Source organism: Electrona antarctica (genome assembly GCF_951216825.1).
Source record: "Electrona antarctica genome assembly, chromosome: 19".
Taxonomy (NCBI): Eukaryota; Metazoa; Chordata; class Actinopteri; order Myctophiformes; family Myctophidae; genus Electrona; species Electrona antarctica.
In genome coordinates, this window is record NC_136800.1 from 22,097,250 (window position 1) to 22,116,470 (window position 19,221).

At 43.7% G+C, this 19,221-nt stretch overlaps 1 protein-coding gene across 1 annotated transcript in view; it reads left to right on the top strand.

The window, feature by feature from the left end:
* LOC306912537 (transmembrane protein 200C-like) overlaps positions 1 to 18,912 on the top strand; it is a 37,149-nt gene extending 18,237 nt beyond the window's left edge. Inside the window, exons 2-3 of the mRNA XM_079488834.1 lie at positions 12,804 to 12,993; positions 16,546 to 18,912. Coding sequence (XP_079344960.1) covers positions 16,575 to 18,134 — 1,560 coding nt within the window. The 5' untranslated portion in view covers positions 12,804 to 12,993; positions 16,546 to 16,574 and the 3' untranslated portion in view covers positions 18,135 to 18,912. The remainder of the gene's footprint in view (positions 1 to 12,803; positions 12,994 to 16,545) is intronic.
* Positions 18,913 to 19,221: the final 309 nt, after the last annotated feature.

Consider the following 19,221-nt stretch of genomic DNA (forward strand, 5'->3'; position numbering starts at 1 on the left):
GGAGTTACAGTATGCTACGTTCTATTGATCCAAGCTGGAACACAATCAACTGATTGATCATTATAATAAACAAGCTCTGAAAATGTGCACAGGCTGCCGTGTTAAGTGGTCAGATGGGTGGGCCCATTGAGTTTTTTCTTTTTTTTTCAAGTGGGCCCTTATTCAGAAAAGGTTGGGGACCGCTGAATTGTACAGTATATACTATATTCTATCTAATCTAATAAGGAAGAAGGCCTTCTACTTTCTGCGTGTTCTTTTCCCTTGACCCTTTGAAAATGCACATGGGCCTTGTGTTGCTCTCAAACAGGCACTCCCTTTGGGTGCTGTTATTAGCACAATGTATAATCTACAAGGCATTGGATATACAAAGTGGATATTATTCATCCACGCTAGATTCAGTTTTTTTTTGTTTTTTTTCAGGAAGAAGATGCACAACTTGAATAATTAAGACCAGAGAATGGCGGTTTCTGAATGTTTAATTGATGACACATCATCTCCCTCAGATCCTGAAAGCCACTCCACAGCCACCAAAGCAGGCCGTATGAGTGAATGTGACTTTTATCCAAAAGATTGTGAAATCCCGTGACTTCTGCAGCAATTATGGCGGTGATGAAAGCTTAGTATCTGTTCCAGGGGGCCCATCCTGAACGGAGCCAATACACAGAGTTCCCTCGTTTCCAATTAGCCGACATATCCTAACCGAATGCAATGGGGAGGAAAGCTCCTGCCGCTTTTGATGATGCTGTATCCAGATGGCAGCTGAATTCTCTAGCAGTTAAACGGCATAGTTAGTGCAGGCAAGACGGATGTCTACAAGCAATTGGCTGAAGGCCTTTAGTGGAATGACAGGACGGTGTGTTCTGTTGCAGTATACTGTGGATACGCAGATAACAGGACAGTGTGGTTCAGTGGGCAACTTTGACGATGGAGAGGGCCACTATATTTTCACATTCACTCCAGAGGGCTACATTGCATATCAGCTATTTTTTGCTGTATTTGAATTAAAATCCTGAATTATTTTTTGCTATTTTGGAATTGGAATCGTGAAAAGTAACCTTTTTATTTAATTTAAAATGCCTTTCAAATGCCTTTAATTATATAGTTATGTTAACTTTATGAACTAAATACAAATACATTGGACATAAAAAAGACAATAACATTTTAATACTACTCATTAAGCTACTAATTTAGACAAATTAAAGTAAAGCAGGTCATGTTTGCATGTTTGGATTAACAGCTGAAATCAATAATATATCAGCATTCTGAGGGCCACATTAAGTGAAGGTGGGGGCTGCATGTGGCCCCTGGGCCGCCACCATGTATGTTTTCAGCCTAAACCTAGAAATGTATTTAATGAATGTGTTTTGTGGGGTCACAGTGACCTTGACCTTTGAACATATATACTTCTAATTCAGCCTCGAGTCCAAGTGTACATTCCTTGCCAAATGTCATTGATTGATTGAATACATTATTAAATGTACATACGTTTCCTTGGGCTGTCTATGTAACATCAGTTACATAGTAACTGATACATAGTTAGTGCAGTACTAGTGCAGTACTGTGGGATTAGAGAAGGATGCAGTGAGGGAGATCCATTTAGTTGATAAGGAGTGGATGAGATATACCTTCAGTGGGATTGCTACTGTATAGGAGCGTCAGGCGTTATCTATGGGCTCTGATATGATGTGTGAAATAACTGCGGCAGAAGTGAAATAGTCACTGAAGAATAAATGGAATCCTGAGTTATTACTGATGGGTTGGCTTTGTATGTGACCGTAATATGGGAACTACCAGACACAGATCATATTTCTAGTCATAGTTACCTGGAATGAGATTCCCTCGATTCATCTCTACCTTTAAATGTCTGTATAGAACACCCCCCTGTTCTGTAGCCATTGGTGGCTGAAGGTGGTGAAGCAATACCTGGGGGTCCACTAAAGAGCCAGATAAATTGCATGATTTTATTTCTTCACCGTCTCCTCTCTTCTTTCACTTTTTCCATTTCCCTCTCCCTTTGAATTCCTTTCCTTTAAACTCCTCAGCTCTTTCATTTACTGCTGAACAGAGAGCCTCTGAAAACCAGCACTTTTGCTGAGTAGGGCCAAACAAGTATGAAAGCCCTATTAAGCTTTTTTCTACTCTGCTTAAATAAAGAAACTGGAGCCGACATAGTCGAGGTGAGGACTTATGGCTCTATCTGTCTGTCTGGCTGTATGTCTGTATGTCTGTATCCACCTCTCTTTATTTCTCTCTTTGAATATTGCTCATGCTCAGGCTGTGTTATATTTCCTCAGGTGTGATTGCTCTTTCTCTTTTACTCTCGCTCAGTCTCTCTATTGCGGTCTCATTTCCCTCTCTCTCTCTCTCTCTCTCTCTCTCTCTCTCTCTCTCTCTCTCTCTCTCTCTCTCACCCTCCCCTTTTTCAAAATGAATCCCGAAGGGGATATATACATGTGGCCAATTTATCACTGTAGCACCGGGGTGAATTTAATTAGCCCAGGTATGTCATTGTAACAAATGATTAAGCATTTTGTAATGTTAAGCTAATTAAGGCTAACTGTAAGCCTGTACAAATTTTAAATGTTTTTATACTTTCTTTAAGTCTCCACTATCTGGAGTTGTGTTTCAGCTAAAGGTGTCATGCAAATTATTCAGTTTGCTCGTTCCAAGTATAACATCCTCCCCCTGCGTACATCCATCTTTTTCTGTCGCACACTATTGTCATTGTGCTACGCAGGCACAAAACAGCACTTTCTTTGTTTCACACTTGCTTGCTTATGAACGTCCATTGTATCCAAAGATGACTTCTACTTCTGTTTCAGTGGTGACTCGTGAGCTTTGTTTGACTGTCATGATGTTCAACTTCCTAAATAAACGTTTATTGTCACATCACACATATACAGTTTATACACCCGGTATAAAGGAGTGGGTGAAATTATTATATGCAAGATTCTGATGAATGCAGTTACAGTATACATTGAATAAGAATAAGAGGGAAAATAGCAAATAGCAAAATCTAAGTGCGTACAATGTATGTGACCATGTTCTGCAGTCTCTTGTGCAACCTACTGTATCAAACAACATTGATTGATTGAATACAGTTTACAGAGGTACAGTTTCATACAAGTTTCATACAAATTCTCTGAACTTCTAAAATCTCTATAGCTCCAATCATCACCCACATAATAAACCTCTCCATCAAACAGGGACAGGTCCCCCAAGATTTCAAACTGGCCGAAGTAAATGGTAAATGGTGCATTTATATAGCGCCTTTATCCAAGGCGCTTTACATAGATTGTGCATTACATTCACCCATTCATACACTGATAGCGGCAGAAACCATGCAAGGTACCAACCAGCACATCAGGAGCAATTAGGGGTTCAGTGTCTTGCTCAAGGACACTTCGACACTAACTCTGGGGGAGCCCGGGTTCGAACTGGCGACCTTGCGGTTACCATCCGGAAACTCTACCCCTGAGCCACCGCCGCCCCTGTAACCCCCCTGCACAAGAAAGGGAGCAAATTAGACCCCGGCAACTACCGCCCTATTTCTATTCTTAGCTCCACCTCCATCTCGAAAGTGATGGAAAAAATAGTCTATGAACAGGTTGAAAAGTATCTTGCCACAAAAACATTAATGTACGAATTTCAATCCGGCTTCAGAACCTCCCACTCCACTGACACATGCCTCCTCTATTTGAGTGACCACATCAAACACGAGGTGGATGCTGGCAAATACTGTGGCATGGTCATGCTGGATCTCCAAAAGACTTGACACCGTGAACCACTCCATACTGGTTAACAAGCTAAAAGCAATTGGTTTTGATAGCACATCAGTGGGTGCGTTTCCATAAAGCCGTTTTTTTGCGCATTAAGGCTCTTGCGCAAAATCTCCTGGATGGAAACACATCAAAATGCGAATAAGTCTCAATTTTTCGCAAAAACACTTTCGCTTGGAGGTTGCGGATTTAGGCTTTTTCGAAAAAAGGGAAATGCGCAAATAGTGTATGGAAACACTTGCAGAAAAGGTTTTTAATTAGAAAGCATTGAACTCGCATTATATCGCTTTTGAACAGTTGGAAAATAATTAAAAAAAACGATGGGGAGGCAGTGGAGTGAACGGTGCATGGGAGGTTGGCTATAGAGGGAGTGATGTTGTGGATACATATAAGGTCCCAATTTACTACTACCCGACCCGTCCGATTAATAATTGTGTAGTGTGTTCAAAGATCCCATATGAAGTCTGAATCCTCCCCAGTTGATCGGGGCGCTCCGATCATTTTGATATCTGGATCGCTACTATATGGATGCAAGACACACACACACACACACACACACACGTGGTGTAGTAGACTAAACTTTTATATAACCTAGCTGCCTGGGTCCCTGCAGGCTATTCGATTTCGATCCATGCATATGCTTCATCTATTCTTATATATTTATATTCATTGCATAAGATAAGAAACCTAAACATGTAGGCTATAGGCTATATAGCCGATGAAACAAGTTATTCACAACTGTTTGCAGCTGCAATCAATCAATTTACAGTATAAACGACCAGTATGCTCCAATAGAGTCCCGCGACATATAGGCTACACATGTGCCCCGGATATATTAAGACAAGCATAACAAATCGTTCTTTGTACGTTCTTTGACTGTAGGTGTCATCACTCGTCAATACTGTGAAAGCAGCAGATGCCCGCTGGCTTGCTGTAGACTTGCTGACGGTCGGTCAGCCGCTGACCAGGGATCGGATTACAGCGCAGTATATGGGGTCCCGTCCGTTAAACTGAGAGCACGCACAAAGCGCATCAAATCCCTAAATCAATGGTGTGATTAGGACTACTTTACATGAGCCTCACTTTACTGGCAAAACAGTGCCAACTACTGCATATTTAATGAACTTATTTCATATGCGCATTTTATCAGTTTAATGGAAACACCGACAATTCACTTTTCTTTTTTCGACTTAATGAACATACGCTTCCTTTTTTCGCAAAGGCTTAATGGAACCGCACCTACTGAGCTGGATGCGATCCTACCTGGAGGGGAGAGAACAGATGGTGGAGGTGAACGGAACACTGTTCCCCCCCCCTCCTCCCAGTGAGCTGTGGCGTTCCACAAGGAGGCATACTAGGGCCTTTACTGTTCCTAATATAATTTAAAAGACATGACATCAGCTTGTGACTGCAACTTGTTCCTGTTCGCAGATGACTCCGCACTGCTGGTCTCGGACAGGAACAAACTGCAGGTTGAAAAGGCCCTCAGCTCTGAACTCCGTAGAATCTGCACCTGGCTCGCTGATAACAAACTATCTTTACACCTGAGAAAAACTGAGTTAATTTTTTTTGATCAAATAGTAATCTCAGCAAGGCAGATGGCTTCTTGTTTTTTTGGCACACGAAAAGATGAAATTACCTACCTATAGGTTCCATCCTGGAGGAAAATCTTTCCGGTGATAAAATGGCCACCAACGTAATCAAAAAGGTCAACCACAGAGGATCTCCTCACTGGTCAACAAAAACACCTTGAAGACCCTAACAGGAGTCCTCGTACAAGGTTTCTTCGACTATGCATGCACCTCTTAGTACCACAGCACCTCAAAGGCCCTTGAAACAAGGCTCCAGACTTCCCAAAACAAACTGGTCAGGCTTCTACTGGGCCTCACCCCCCGAACCCACCTCACCCCTGCCCACTTTGACAAGCTGGAATGGCTTAGGGTTGACGACAGAGTACAGCATCTTGCAATGGGTCTGGTCCACAAGATTCGATACACCACCGAGATACCCATGTACCTGTCTAAATACTTCCTTAATGTCAATGAAGTCCACACCCACAACACCAGAGGGAGCTCAACAAACCATGTACAATCCAGATTCGGCACAAACAAGGGACTAAATTATTTTCGTATTGAGTTGTGCTTGAAATGTACTGTAATTCTGCAAACTGTTAATAAATACTTCAATCAATCAATCAAAGCAAAAGGATGCTAAAAGGATAAAACCAAGAAAGCCTTACGGCTTATTTCTATTTGGGGTCCTGTATCAAATATGAAATGTATGGGAATGTATACAGTCAGATATACATAAAGTGAGAGACAGGTCAGTGTACCAATCGGAATGATTACAAGTAAGATACATTCCATTGCCTCACTCCTCTTTTAAACCTCAAAGTCCTTCCTGAAAGACATGCCAGGTTGTCTCAGCATGGCCTTCAAGCTGTGTGTGCTGTACTCCATGTGTCTCTAGTGTTGTTTTGAGCTGCTCCTTACCTCTGCTTCTGATGTCTTGCCAGCCGTGTTGTATACCATATAGACCAGGGGTCCTCAACTAGAAATGCTGAAGATCCACAAATAATTTTTGAATAAGACCATGGTCCCGTCTCAATCTCATGCGTGCGCAAATACAATTGCGGGCCACGTGGGCCCCACGGGGTGGGGCTGCCCCCCTCGCCCCCCACCCCTAGAAACAACTATGCCTGTTTAGTACAGTCAAACCAAGCTTATATACAAATCGGTGTCTCATCCCAACCAACCAATAGTATGAAAATATTTATTTTCACTTTGACAAATATTCACCTCCAAAAATCCAATTTTGTTCATTCAACTGAATGTCACTGCGACCCCAGCTAACAGCTAGTGAGCCAGTCAGCGCAACATTGTTATCATGACATGCATGCTCATGTTTCCGCGGTGCTTCGCAAGGAATCTCTGGAAAGTTTTGCCTTCCCTTGAGCACATACGCTCCAGAGCCGGAAAGGGCGTCTACGTTTATATGCGTTGAATAGTTAAAAAAATTGTTAAAGATTTTATTTTGTATATTTCCTTGATTGGGAAATGACAAACGGATGCTTCCTGTCATCTTGCGAGGCAGAGTTACAGAATCTCTGGAGCATTGGGTGTATGTTGGGTTTTTTATTTTAGAAACAACCTCCTATGGAGCTTGCCAAAGGAGGAGGGAGGGCGAGGTGAATTTACCGGCCGCATGGGTCGGCCGGTCGGCCCATGGGTCGGCCGGTCGGCCCATGGGTCGGCGCATGGGTCGGCCGGTGGCTCATGGGTCGGCCGGTCGGTCCGGGCCAACCGGCCGACCCATGAACCACCGGCCGACCCATGCGGCCGACCCATGAGCCACCGGCCGACCCGGTCACCTCGCTCCTTCTGGAGGGGAGGCTGCTGAGGCGTGTCTTATCTGCTCTTAAATGTCACTGTCTGCTGCAATCTGACATGATACCTCTAAGATGTGTGAACGATGGTGCTACTACTAAGTGCTTGGATGATTTCCACTGCATGGTATAATACCTCTCTTTCTTCCCATTACTCACAGTGTATAGGCCCTCACAGCTACTGTTAAACACATTCAACCTGACATCCCTTTTTTGTTTCAAAAGAATTTCACCAATGTCAACACTAATTTCTCTCTGCTCTCCCTCTATATCGTTTGTTTTTTTGAAATGGGGTTTAAGTGACTAAAGGGAGACAAACAATAGATTTAGGTGGTGCCATTGTGCAAGCTTAGAAGACAGTAGTCAATAGTAATTGTCAATGCTTGCACATTGGCTTGCCATGTTGTCATGCTTCTGTAGTTTTTAACACAGGAAAACAAACAAAATTGGCCATTCCCCTTTAAGTTTGCGTGTCACAGTCATCTGCATACTGCTTCTCAAGGATGTGTGAAGATTTTATTTTAGCGGCAGCCTGGAGCCTCCAGACATTAAATAGGGTCCCAATTCCCATCCAGTCGGTAGTCCACAATCACACCACTGCATCCATGCACCTCTTTGTGCAGCAAGCATCCAGATGGTTGGAAGGAAGACGTTAGAGTATGGATAATTACACAACCCTGCCTGACACCTGTGCATACTTTGAAAGGAGTTGATTCCTGTCCTACTGTGGTCACCCGAGCCATCATCGCTTCATGAAAATTTCACAGGATATTCGTAAACCTCTGCGGACAGCCAGCCCAGAGTAAGTCCCCCCCGTGTCATTTGACAAGTGTGCAAAGGACATGATATTAATGTTGCTCTCTGCTATTCTCTAGTAGGATATAGCTGGGAGGTTGTTAAGATTAACCACATTGCTCCGATTTCTTTCTATACACTGAGACTCGGGCAGTAGGTTGTTGTTTCTGTCAGGGGGGGGAAACCTATGTCCAAAACCGTTACTTTTCAGGAAATGGAATAAATAACCTGTGTTCTAATGGATCTATTGTAGCTATTATTTTGTCATGAGCTCCTGTTAATGAATGGTTACTTTAATAAAATCCACAGACAGACGTAACCACTTATTGTCTCCACCAGGCCGAAGGCATGGGGAGAGAGTATGTTTTGCACTCCGTCCGTGTGTGTGTGTGTCCGTCCGTCCTTCCTTCCGTCCTTCCTTCCGTCCGTCTGTGTACAGCTAATCTCCGGCACCGTTAACCCGGTCGATGCCAAACTTTGCACACACACTCCCTGGATGCCAACGATGAACCTCTGCCCCACATTTTCCAGAACGGCCTGTTATAGCGCCACCATGAGGCAGCTTTTCACATGTTTTACCTAAAACTGCACAGATCTGCGTGAAACGTTGCATGCACACTCCCTAGAGGCCAAGGACAAACCTTTGACCTGCATTTTCCGCATCTGCCTTTTATAGCGCCACCAGGAGGCCGACTTTTGTAAAACACATTTTTTGATATTACTCCTCCAGATTCTGTCCAAAAATCTCACAAATTGTTACACAGTATCTCTATGGTCATGTGCTCAAGTCGGATCTGTCTGATATTTCATATTCCATCCTAATTGGCTATAATTGGCTTTCACAGTTTGCAAGATTAGAGGCTATTTGCAAGAATAGCCTCAAATCATGAACGCAGCATGCAATTTACGTGAAATCTTTCACACATTTTCTTACTAGGCTGAGGAATATATCCCACCCTTTTCACATTGGCCTGTTATAGCGCCACCAACAGGTTGAGTTTTGCAAAACACATTTTTGGAACAAAATGCCTCAAATCATCCAATTGCCATCAAAGGCGTATGAAGAAATGGCAATCGGTACACATGATCTCTGTAGTCATGTGATCAAGACGAGTCTGTTGGATTTCTCAGATTGTACACTGATTGGCTAAGATTGCCTTCCAAAGTTTTCAGGAGTGGCCCGTTTTGTACAAAATGCTGCACATGTCCTGCTCATCCAGAATTCTATCCTCAGAGATGCTATGAGTGATCTGGCTCTGCATTTCCTCAACAAAATGAAGAAAATTGTTGCAAAAACAAATAAAAATAAACATCCTCCTAAACATTTTGCCAAACATCACACACACTCCTATCCTCCTGGTGGAGACCTGTGCCCGGAAGGGCACTTTTTCTAGTTTATTTTTATTTTTATTTTTTATTATTTTTATCCCACGATTTTGCAACCCATTTTTTCATCCAGTGTCAATAATCTAATGTAATCTTGTGCGCTACACTGTCTTCCTACTGCATGTTTTTGTGAGGGTACCTACCCTAGGGGACACGGGGAGAACATGCAAACTTCACACACAAAGGCCCTTTTGCCAACCCCGCCTCGGGTATGGGCACTGATGACGTGGAGGAGAGAACACGCCCCCAGCACAAAGCGTCCCCAGCGGGAATCGAACCCAGGACCTTCTAGCTGTGAGGCGACCGCACTAGACGTAACCACTTTCAACTTGGCGGCCCTTTGGGCATGTCACTTATAGGCCAAAATGTGTAGAACGTGTCTTGAGCTTGTAGATCTCCTATTTGTTTGACTGTTATACGACAAAGAATAAAATGGGGCATTCATTTATAAAAATTTGGAGATAAGGGGCAGTATTATGCGTGTCTTAAGTACCAGGTCTTATGACTTAACTTAAGACCTGGAGGCGTGGTCAATGCTGTTTGGCCACTCAGAATAGCCAAATGGCATTGATCACGCCTCCAGGTCTTAAATTAAGTAATAAGACCTGGTACTTAAGACACGCATAATACTGCCCAAGGTCTCTGTTCAACAGTGACAATATACTCTGTATGAGTCTGCATAGCATCACTTTGCTATACAGCACTTTGCCAGCTACAGAAAAGGACATTCGCCTGCTGTTGCCGCCGGCACCCTTCTCACCTTTGCCTTCACAGATGTGTGCATCCCTCTGTTGTTGGGGGAGTACTCATGAAACTGTGATTTCATATCTGCTGCTGTTTATATCTGCTAGATATGCATGTTTCTTGTTTTTTTCTTATGTAGAATTGGTTCCTTGTTTTCATAAGGCAGGATTGCCAATTGAATTAGCCTATGTCTGCTTAATTCAATTGAATGGATGAATTATACTGACAGAAACATAAAAAGTTTTACTTAATCGCAAAATTAACTCTTCCTTGAACCTGCAAATGTTGCTGGGAGCTTGTACAAAAAATACTTAAACCAACTCTACATAATATTCGTAATTTTGTATATGTGAAATAATTAATTTTGAATATGAATTTGAATATACATCTGAATCTGCTTCATGCTTCTATGCATCAGCAATGAAGTCAAGCTTTTCTCTGTTGCAGAGCTATCCTATTTCAGGGTCTTTGCAGGGATGCCATCACGTGGAGGGGTCTTACTGTTCTTTAGTGACACGACTGTGGCCAGGACCTCAGTGGGACATAGTTAGTTTATGGTTGTTGAACATGTGGGCAGCTCCTGAAGGACTGCCCGGTCGGTCAGGAGAAGCAGGTCGGTTCAACACGGTCTGGAAGTGTTCAGCTATATCTTTCTTCACTGAGAGAGGAGTTTTGGTTTTGGAGGGCACTGATGGCTTTCACTGCATTATAGAAGTTGTGCATAATATACATTCTTCACAGTCAATGCCTGGATTCCTTGGGCCTTGGCAGACCACCAGTCATTTTGCAGATATAACTCAAAATAGATTGCACCTCCTTCCTTGACGTTATCCAGTGCTGAGCCATTCAGATGTACAGTATGGGTTTTGTTTAACTGTGTGCCATATGTAAGGTTTCCAGTAGTGAATGTCTCTGAGTTCTCATAGAACCACATCATTTAGCAGAATTTTCTTTGTTTCCTCTTTGTGGTATCAAGCCCTTTTAAACACACCACGAACACAGGCACACACGCACGCACGCACACGCACACAAAAGCACACCTGGCTATAATATCACGATTAGATAACCAGAGCATTAGTCATTTACCCTACACTATGTTCAGACTAATGTTACTTTACTTTCCCCTTCTCTTCAATATATTGACTTAATTAAGTGGAACCTTTAGAACAGCACACATTTTGCAGTGTCAATGAGTAGACATCGGGGGAACAGAGGGCAGCAAAGTGAAACCAGACTTTGTTTGAATTACAGCTGAAGCCAGTGGAGGGATTCATCATCCTCTGACTGGACCGGATTCAGGCTGATTGCCGATTGAAATCTGTGATAATAGGAAATAACCTCTTCAGTCTGTCATCGCTGAGTGATTGGGGGGTTTAAGCCGCTGATGTGAAAGGGTTGAATTGTCCCCGAGGGTAGAATTTCATCAGTCAGGTGATTGGTTTTATTTTTATGCACCCAGCACCCATAGGCTTACTCATGCTCTTATTCGGGAGTTGCAGAGTGCTACTGTGAATATACACTCTCTCCCCCTCAAAGGTGTTTTGATTGTTTTATACATGGACTCATTGATGGACTGCATTGAACCTGCTGTTGGGTTGGAATCTGTAGCAACTAAGGCAGCTATAATATACCTGCACATTGCATGAAATCATTGTGTGTATTATTTACAGTAAAAAACACATACAAGTACAGTAAACTGCAAGTGGTACAGTCAGACATTAAGACTAAAAGGATAATAACAAAAATGTCCTGTGAACTTGTTTCCATTGTGGTCCTATATGTGTTCAATTCATTAACATGGCATAAAAATACATGTCAAGTAGAATGTCTAGGAACATGTCTAGGAATATGATCATCATATGTTGAATCCCTCCAGAACATCTGTTGTCTCTTCTTTTCTTTTTCATTGCGTAATCGTAGATCTATACTGTGGCATGCATGGATGCAAATCCAGACATACTGAGCACTGGTTAACACCCTGGGATTAAAGACAACTCTCCATGTTAAGCATCTGTATAAAATACATGGATTATAGCACACTTCTGTGTTCTTTTTACATGAACTCTCTATTCCATATGGTAATAATTTATGGCATAAACAAAAAGCATTTCTGTGTCACAAAATGTCTGTCAACTCTCCAGGGCATGGACTTGAGGACTTGATCCATCATGCCCAGTGTATAGCTGTTCTCTCCTGCATGCATAGTCAGTCTGGAGACATCTGGGTTCTGTCAAATGTGATTCTTTTAAACATGTGTGTGGACTGTGGACACAAATGGTATAGGCTACAATTCAATTGCAGCTCTGGTTGTGAGGACAGAAGGTTGAATGTCTGAGCAGAAAATTGCCGGCTTCATTTTCTATTTTTAACAGAAAAGCCCGTTTCTAACCTCACAACCCTAACAAAGGCACATTTCTTAAAAGGCCTATTATGGAATACAAAGACAATTGGGATGGGCTCTCCCTCATTTGAATTCTGCATGCACTCAGCAATTTTGGTCAATTGGTGAGTCTTATCCTATGTGATATATAGCATAATAGGCATATTAGGATTGCATTTATTGGTTACTCTACTGTTTGTTCAGATATTTAAACAATAATAATAACGAGTTTTATTACATAAACTAGAAAATGTCAAAAATGTCTTCAGCACCATGCATGCAATGATTCTGGCAACGTGATTTTGACACTGCCCAATAATCACCTCCGATGTAGATGGTGTTGTCCCGCCCCTCCCGGAGCCGTTCGCCGGGGATGCGTGTTCAGTTGGAGGAGCGCACTCTTCCAGCTTGGGCACCACAGTGGCGCAGCAAGGCGCACCGCCCCACGATGTGCACGGCTCAGCCACGGTTCATGAAGATGAGCGCGCCTTTGAAGACGCTTGATCGACAAGGAACATTTTCTGGTAAGGATTTATGACTTGTTACGGTTCTACTTTTCCCACATGTGGGAAACAGCTTAGCCCTATAGGCTACTACATTACAACAGCGATGAGCCGTATTCTTTGTGTTGAATGGTCGCATTTTCCATTCCACGCACTAACATCCATTTTAAGGGTTGTACTTGAGAGTCACTACAATGCTTATTGCATAATAGATATTGGGGTAAGGCATGGTTGTTAAAATCGGGTGAGAATAATTGGAAAATGTGCTATTTCGATCTGGAATATACATTGGCGATCAATACTTGGAGGAGCTGTGCGCGAGGTCTGTAAACTAGCCTATACGCCTCCTGTCATTAGACACGGACGATAAAGAATTAATTAAATTTGAAAACGGTTGACGTTTGATAGTTAGGCTACTTCATATATGTTGAATTTTGTCTCCCTTCTAAGACTATAAGCAAGTGATGGAAAAAATACCTGCACCTGTCCAGCACTCTACTCTTTTGCGATTAAGTAAAACTTTTTATGTTTCTGTCAGTATAATTCATCCATTAAATTGAATTAAGCAGACATAGGCTAATTCAATTGGCAATCCTGCCTTATGCAAACGATTATAGCCCAATCAGACTCGCTTCGTGTTGCAGTGTGTGCAAGTTATGAAAACATGGTTGGGCTCATAGACCCAGGAAGAGATTTGCATGTTTATCATCTGCCTGTGGCTGCCGAGACCAGATATACGGTGTTATGGTTTGTATAGAGACAGATGTTCTGGCTATGGATCTGGACATTTTCAGGGCTCCTCAAGCTCAACAGCAGCTCGTATTTGTTTCACGACCCGTCCAACTGACGAGAAGCAGATGCGTGATAACATTAACAGTCGATTCATCACGCAACATTGCACACAAAATATGCGCGCGCCCCCCCGGGCCCCCATCCCCTAATTTTCGGAGCAAGCGTTAATTATTCTATACGTTTCTCCCGCGAGAAAAGCATTCCCAAAGGCAGTGATTATTATTATTAGACAAAGCTTGGAGTTGAAGCTTCCGTCTATCAGCACCATGGACAGAGGCGAAACCTGACTCTTCCACAATCCACACCCACCTCGGCCTCGGCCCACCACCCGACACTGCTGAGGTCCGCCCACACATCACGTATAATAGTGTCTAGGTTCACTTGCTTGTGCCCAAGGGACAGGAGGACTGTTAAGTAACAGCAAGGGCTGCTGATGTTAGCCTGCTGACGCTCAGGTGTGCTGCGACTCTGCAGTCAAGTTACAGTTGGAATTATAACGTGGTCGTGGACCTTGTCTTGGGTCTTGAGAACATCTGCAAGCTCCTCCATCATGTTTTGGACCGTTGGGGCTGCAGAGAGGGCGAGATCAACGCGGATGCTCAAAGCATCCTTTGAAAATGACGCTCTAATTGCTGCTCCGAAAATAATTTGTGGAATAAGTTATTCATGAATCTGAGGCCTAAGTCACGCATAATTAGCTATGATTAGTCACATTAAATAGCCACCTATATTCAAGGACGAGTCTATATAAGCATACTTTATCCCCCACATTAAAATTCACCCTGTGTGCTTGGAACTAATCAGGAGACTGAGAGTGTTCAAAATAGCTGTCAGCGGCTTCAGTGCCCTTTGGACCCGAGTAATCACGCCATGCAGCATAAAACTGCCTGGAACACATACATATACAAACATCTGCAAGCAGAAACTGTGGATGGGAGAGGGGAGGGGATGCTCCAGCATGCAGACAAATGGATCTATAGCTTAGGTACAGTATGCTAGTGTTTAGATGCCTGGCATGGTTATCTGTAACCCTGGCGTTACTATTTTGAGCAATGGTTATAAAATATTGTATTTTTGAGTGGTGTAAACCACTCCTACAACTGGCTTTGTTAGTCTGTCTGTCTGTCTGTCTGTCTGTCTGTGCAGAAAAAATTAGCATGGTTGCTACGGTCACCCAGTTCACCCGGGTGTGATTTCATTACGTCAGACATTACATCGGACCACAGCTGATCAGGCTATATAAGACCTTACACCACTCAGTTCACACAGGTGTGATTTTTTCCCCTTCAAATTAGCAGCAGCTATACAAGCTCACAATGTGTCACAATGTGATGCGTTGTGAGCTTGTAGAATGGCTACAATCTACAATTGCTGTTGAACCGTACATAGGGCAAAGTATAGGCTTAAGTGGACTTGCATTATAGAGAGACAATGGTAAAAAATTAAAAGAATATTGTGGTAGAGAGAGAGAGAGAGAGAGAGAGAGAGAGAGAGGAGGTTGAATAGAGAGGGGTATTTAAGGAGAGTGCAAGTTTTATAGAGAACATGCCTCCTGGCTTTGCTGTCTGCACACATTACGTTTTCATACGCTGATATCGCACCGGCATGGCTGAATATAGATGAAAAGGCACCCATTGTTCCCAACTGTCAACTTACGTTTTGTCTTCCTTTCTGTCGTGTTATAGCATTTATAGATCGGCAGATGGCTCCAATGGGTTTGTTAATCTGCCACGTGATGATAAATGCCCTCAGCCGACATTTGTGCAATACACACAAAATATATAATACAGTAGGAACCTAATCTCTGCAGTGTGCCTGGATATCATGAGTAATCTCTCATCAAGCACGTTAGCGTTTGTTGTGTTATATTGTCAGCAGCCTTATGCTCTCTTTAGACAATGGACTTAATGCCCTCTCAGGGGTAAGCCCCAGAATGCCACATGCTCGTACCGCATGCTGTAGTAGTCACAGACCGGATTGTAACATATGGACGTTTGGATCCAGCTCATCATGACTTCTGTTTATCTCAGTATAGAAAGAAAGAAGAGAAAGTACTTAATGTGCCTCTCTCCTGCAGAGACTGTACTGTACTTTCTGAGGCGTCTCAAGAGGTTCAGTATGAGTTCAAATACTCTGGAGAACTTCCATCACTGTACTGTATTGCGTGTGTTCTGACAGCAGCCTGTATCACTGCGTGGTTGGACCGCAGATCACCACAAAGAAATGTAAAGACAACAGCAAAACTAACTGGCCTCAACAGAACTATACTGTATACCACCACAACGTCATAACATTTACACACACATACACGACCACTCGCTGTAAAAGAAAAGGCCAGAACTGTAATACAGGGGCATCATGTTTGGCTCTCACTACTTCAACTCAAATCAAGTGCATGTGTGTGTGTGTGCATGCATGCGTACACACACATATATCACAGTATATAAACAGTCAGTCTATACTCTATAGTCTGAAGGTCTGTAGTGTCTTTAAGTTTGGTTTAGGGGTGGTGTGTCCTCTTTGTTCATCTGAACTGATCTATAGTGTCTTACAAAGTATTTGCAGAGTGTTCAGTTAAATGTAACACTCAAGATTTTGCTGTGCGATGCCTTAGATAAGATATGGATTTATTTAATGTACCCGTAGGGAAATTTATTCAGGACTTTACCCTGCAGTAAAATAAAAAATAAATTAAAAAAACATTAAAAGAAGGAGAGAAAAGAAGAAAAAAACCCACCAATCTCTTCACCTAACATCTCTCCGGTTCTGTTCCTCTGCCAGGTTGAGAGAAGAGCTGACCAGTCACCACCATGATCGCCACAGGCGGCCTGCTGCGCATGAACCGGCGCCAGGACTCCCTGCGCGCAAAGAACCGAGCCGAGAACAAGAGGAAGAGGAAACTCAAGAAGAGGAAGAAGAACGACGTGGTGGTGGTAAAGGGAAAGCTCAACCTGTGCTCGGCGGCAGGCCTGGTGGCCGCCGTGGGCATCATGATTCTCATGGTGGGAATATCCATGGCCGTCCTGGGCTACTGGCCCAGTCCCAACCATAAGGAGTACCAGGAGCGCAGGAGAACCGGCATGCACCGGGCCAACTGGATGAGCTACTCCAAGAGTCCGCCTGTGTCCTCCAACTGGAGCGGGAATCAGCTCACCCCGGACCGGGAGGTGTCACTCAACGAGAGTCACGCCACCAACAGCAGCCTGCTCAATGCTTCTCCTTCCTGTGGATTCCTGTGTGAGTTCCTGGACACCTACCTGTACTCGGACAACCTGAAAGTCTTCGGCCCGCTGGTGATGGGAATCGGCATCTTCCTCTTTATTTGCGCCAACGCAGTCCTCCACGAAAACCGCGACAAGAAAACCAAAATCATCAACCTGAGGGACATCTATTCCACCGTCATCGACCTGCACAGTGTGCGGTCGAAGGAGTACTCGCCCCTCAACGGCTTGGTGAACTACACTCAGTCGAGGAGCCCCGATGGCCTGCCCGGACCGCACGGCGCCAGCGCGATGCACGCTCGCGGCTCCTGGCCTAACACTGGACTCGACGAGGTGTACAGACGCCCGTCGTTGGCTGGTAGGCCACGGAGCTGGTCCAGGGACATCCAGACCTTCACAGATACTGTCTACAGCATTTACAGAGACCACAACAACAGTGGCGAGCACACCCCGCAGCCACGGCAGTGGGGGACCACCTCCATCGTCTCCTCCTCCGTCAATGCGTTTACACTCCCAGTCATCAAACTGAATAACCGTGAGGTGGAGGAGTCGGGGAGGACGGAGGCCGATGCACAGCTTCTTGGCGGAGAGGTCATCGGGGACGTCGCCATCTGTGCAAAAGATGGTGTAAACGTGCAGGCTGGTGGAAGCCATGCCACTGTGGTGGCGGATGAAGAAAAGGAACGTTCGATGACCGACCCCTGCCTGCCCCAAGAGCGCCATGACGTGTTGGCAGGCATCGAAGCGGGCGAGCAACGACAGGAGGAAGCACAGATGCAACTGTTTCCACCGTCGCCCACCGCTAGGGCGATGGGGTCACGGCTGTCGCTCAACTCGCTCACAGATCAGCCGAGGTCTGCGCGGCGCTGCAGCCTGTCAGTGTCCACAGGTCGGCAAGGAGACAGGGGCAGGCGCTTCAGCTGTCCTCGCCTGGAGCGATCCAACAGTAAGGGCTACATCAAACTGGCTGACCTCGGGGGTGAGTCTTTCGACGCTGCTGACACGGACACCTCCTTATTAGTCTCTGACCAGGAAATAGAGGTGACAACAGCAGCAGAGACTGCAATGACGTCAGCGGCAGCAGTGGAAGAAATTGAACCTCAGGGAGAGACCGTTCTGGTGACCCCCAGCATCTCAGCAGAACCTTAAATCTGATTGTTGTACGACGATGTTGCATGCCGAAAATAGCCAATATACAACGCCTTGCTTTTGTGACACATTGTTAGCTTGTATATTGAATCTTTTCAGCATGCAACACTGTCATGCAACAGACCATAAATTAGGATTTAGACTGATAAACTGATGAGCCTCTGAGATTATTTTATTTTGTTTTCTTGTTTCTTTCCTTCCTCTCTTCTTTGATTACTGCTGATGATGATCAGGAGATACTGACCCTTCGGTTGTCACGGGCAGGAAACAAAGACTATTGAAGCATAGCCACAAATCCCCCACAACAAGGCTCTTTATAAATACCACATGCCCAGTCAATATTCAGATGTATGTAACTCTCTTCTTTTTATATTTTTTTCAATGTAGCAAGAGCAATACAGCAGAATGGTAAGAAGATTTAGCTTAAAAAAACAAGGAAGAAAGTGGAACAAAAATATTGTTTGATCTGATTCGAAAATAAAGAAACAACCTCTCTTTTTTATAGGGCAACTTCAGAAACTATATCTGTAGAATTGCCAAGAAAACAGAAAGCTCTACTACTGTACTGTACTGTTCGACATGATGTGTACTGTAGCATTGGAATGTGTGACAGAAAGCTTAGATTAGATCTGTTTTTCTCCACATTGTTATGTGAATACTGTGTGAATAGCTAAACTGAACTGAATCTCAGGTAGACGTTCGGTTTAGGATTGAGACCTTCAGGATAAGGTCTTCACTCTGTGCACACTCATGGTTAAATAAACATTACTGTAACACACCTGCTGCGTGATATATTTATTTTAATGTAATCGACTGAACTGAGGTTACTTACAGACATCTTGGTGGGTTTATCACAAAAAGACATTTGATCTGATGTCCGTGACATTGAACGATTGAAAGGGGTTCAATTGTCACAGATGTAGTTCATACAATAAAATCCTCAGTGCTATTTCTAACTGAGAGCATACACATGGAACCAAATGGACCGGTTATGGGTCAATTTAATTGGTTCCATTTGCATACTCTGAGTTAAAATTTGATAAATGAAGGATTTTGTTATTTTACACATTTTCATTGTTTCATATAT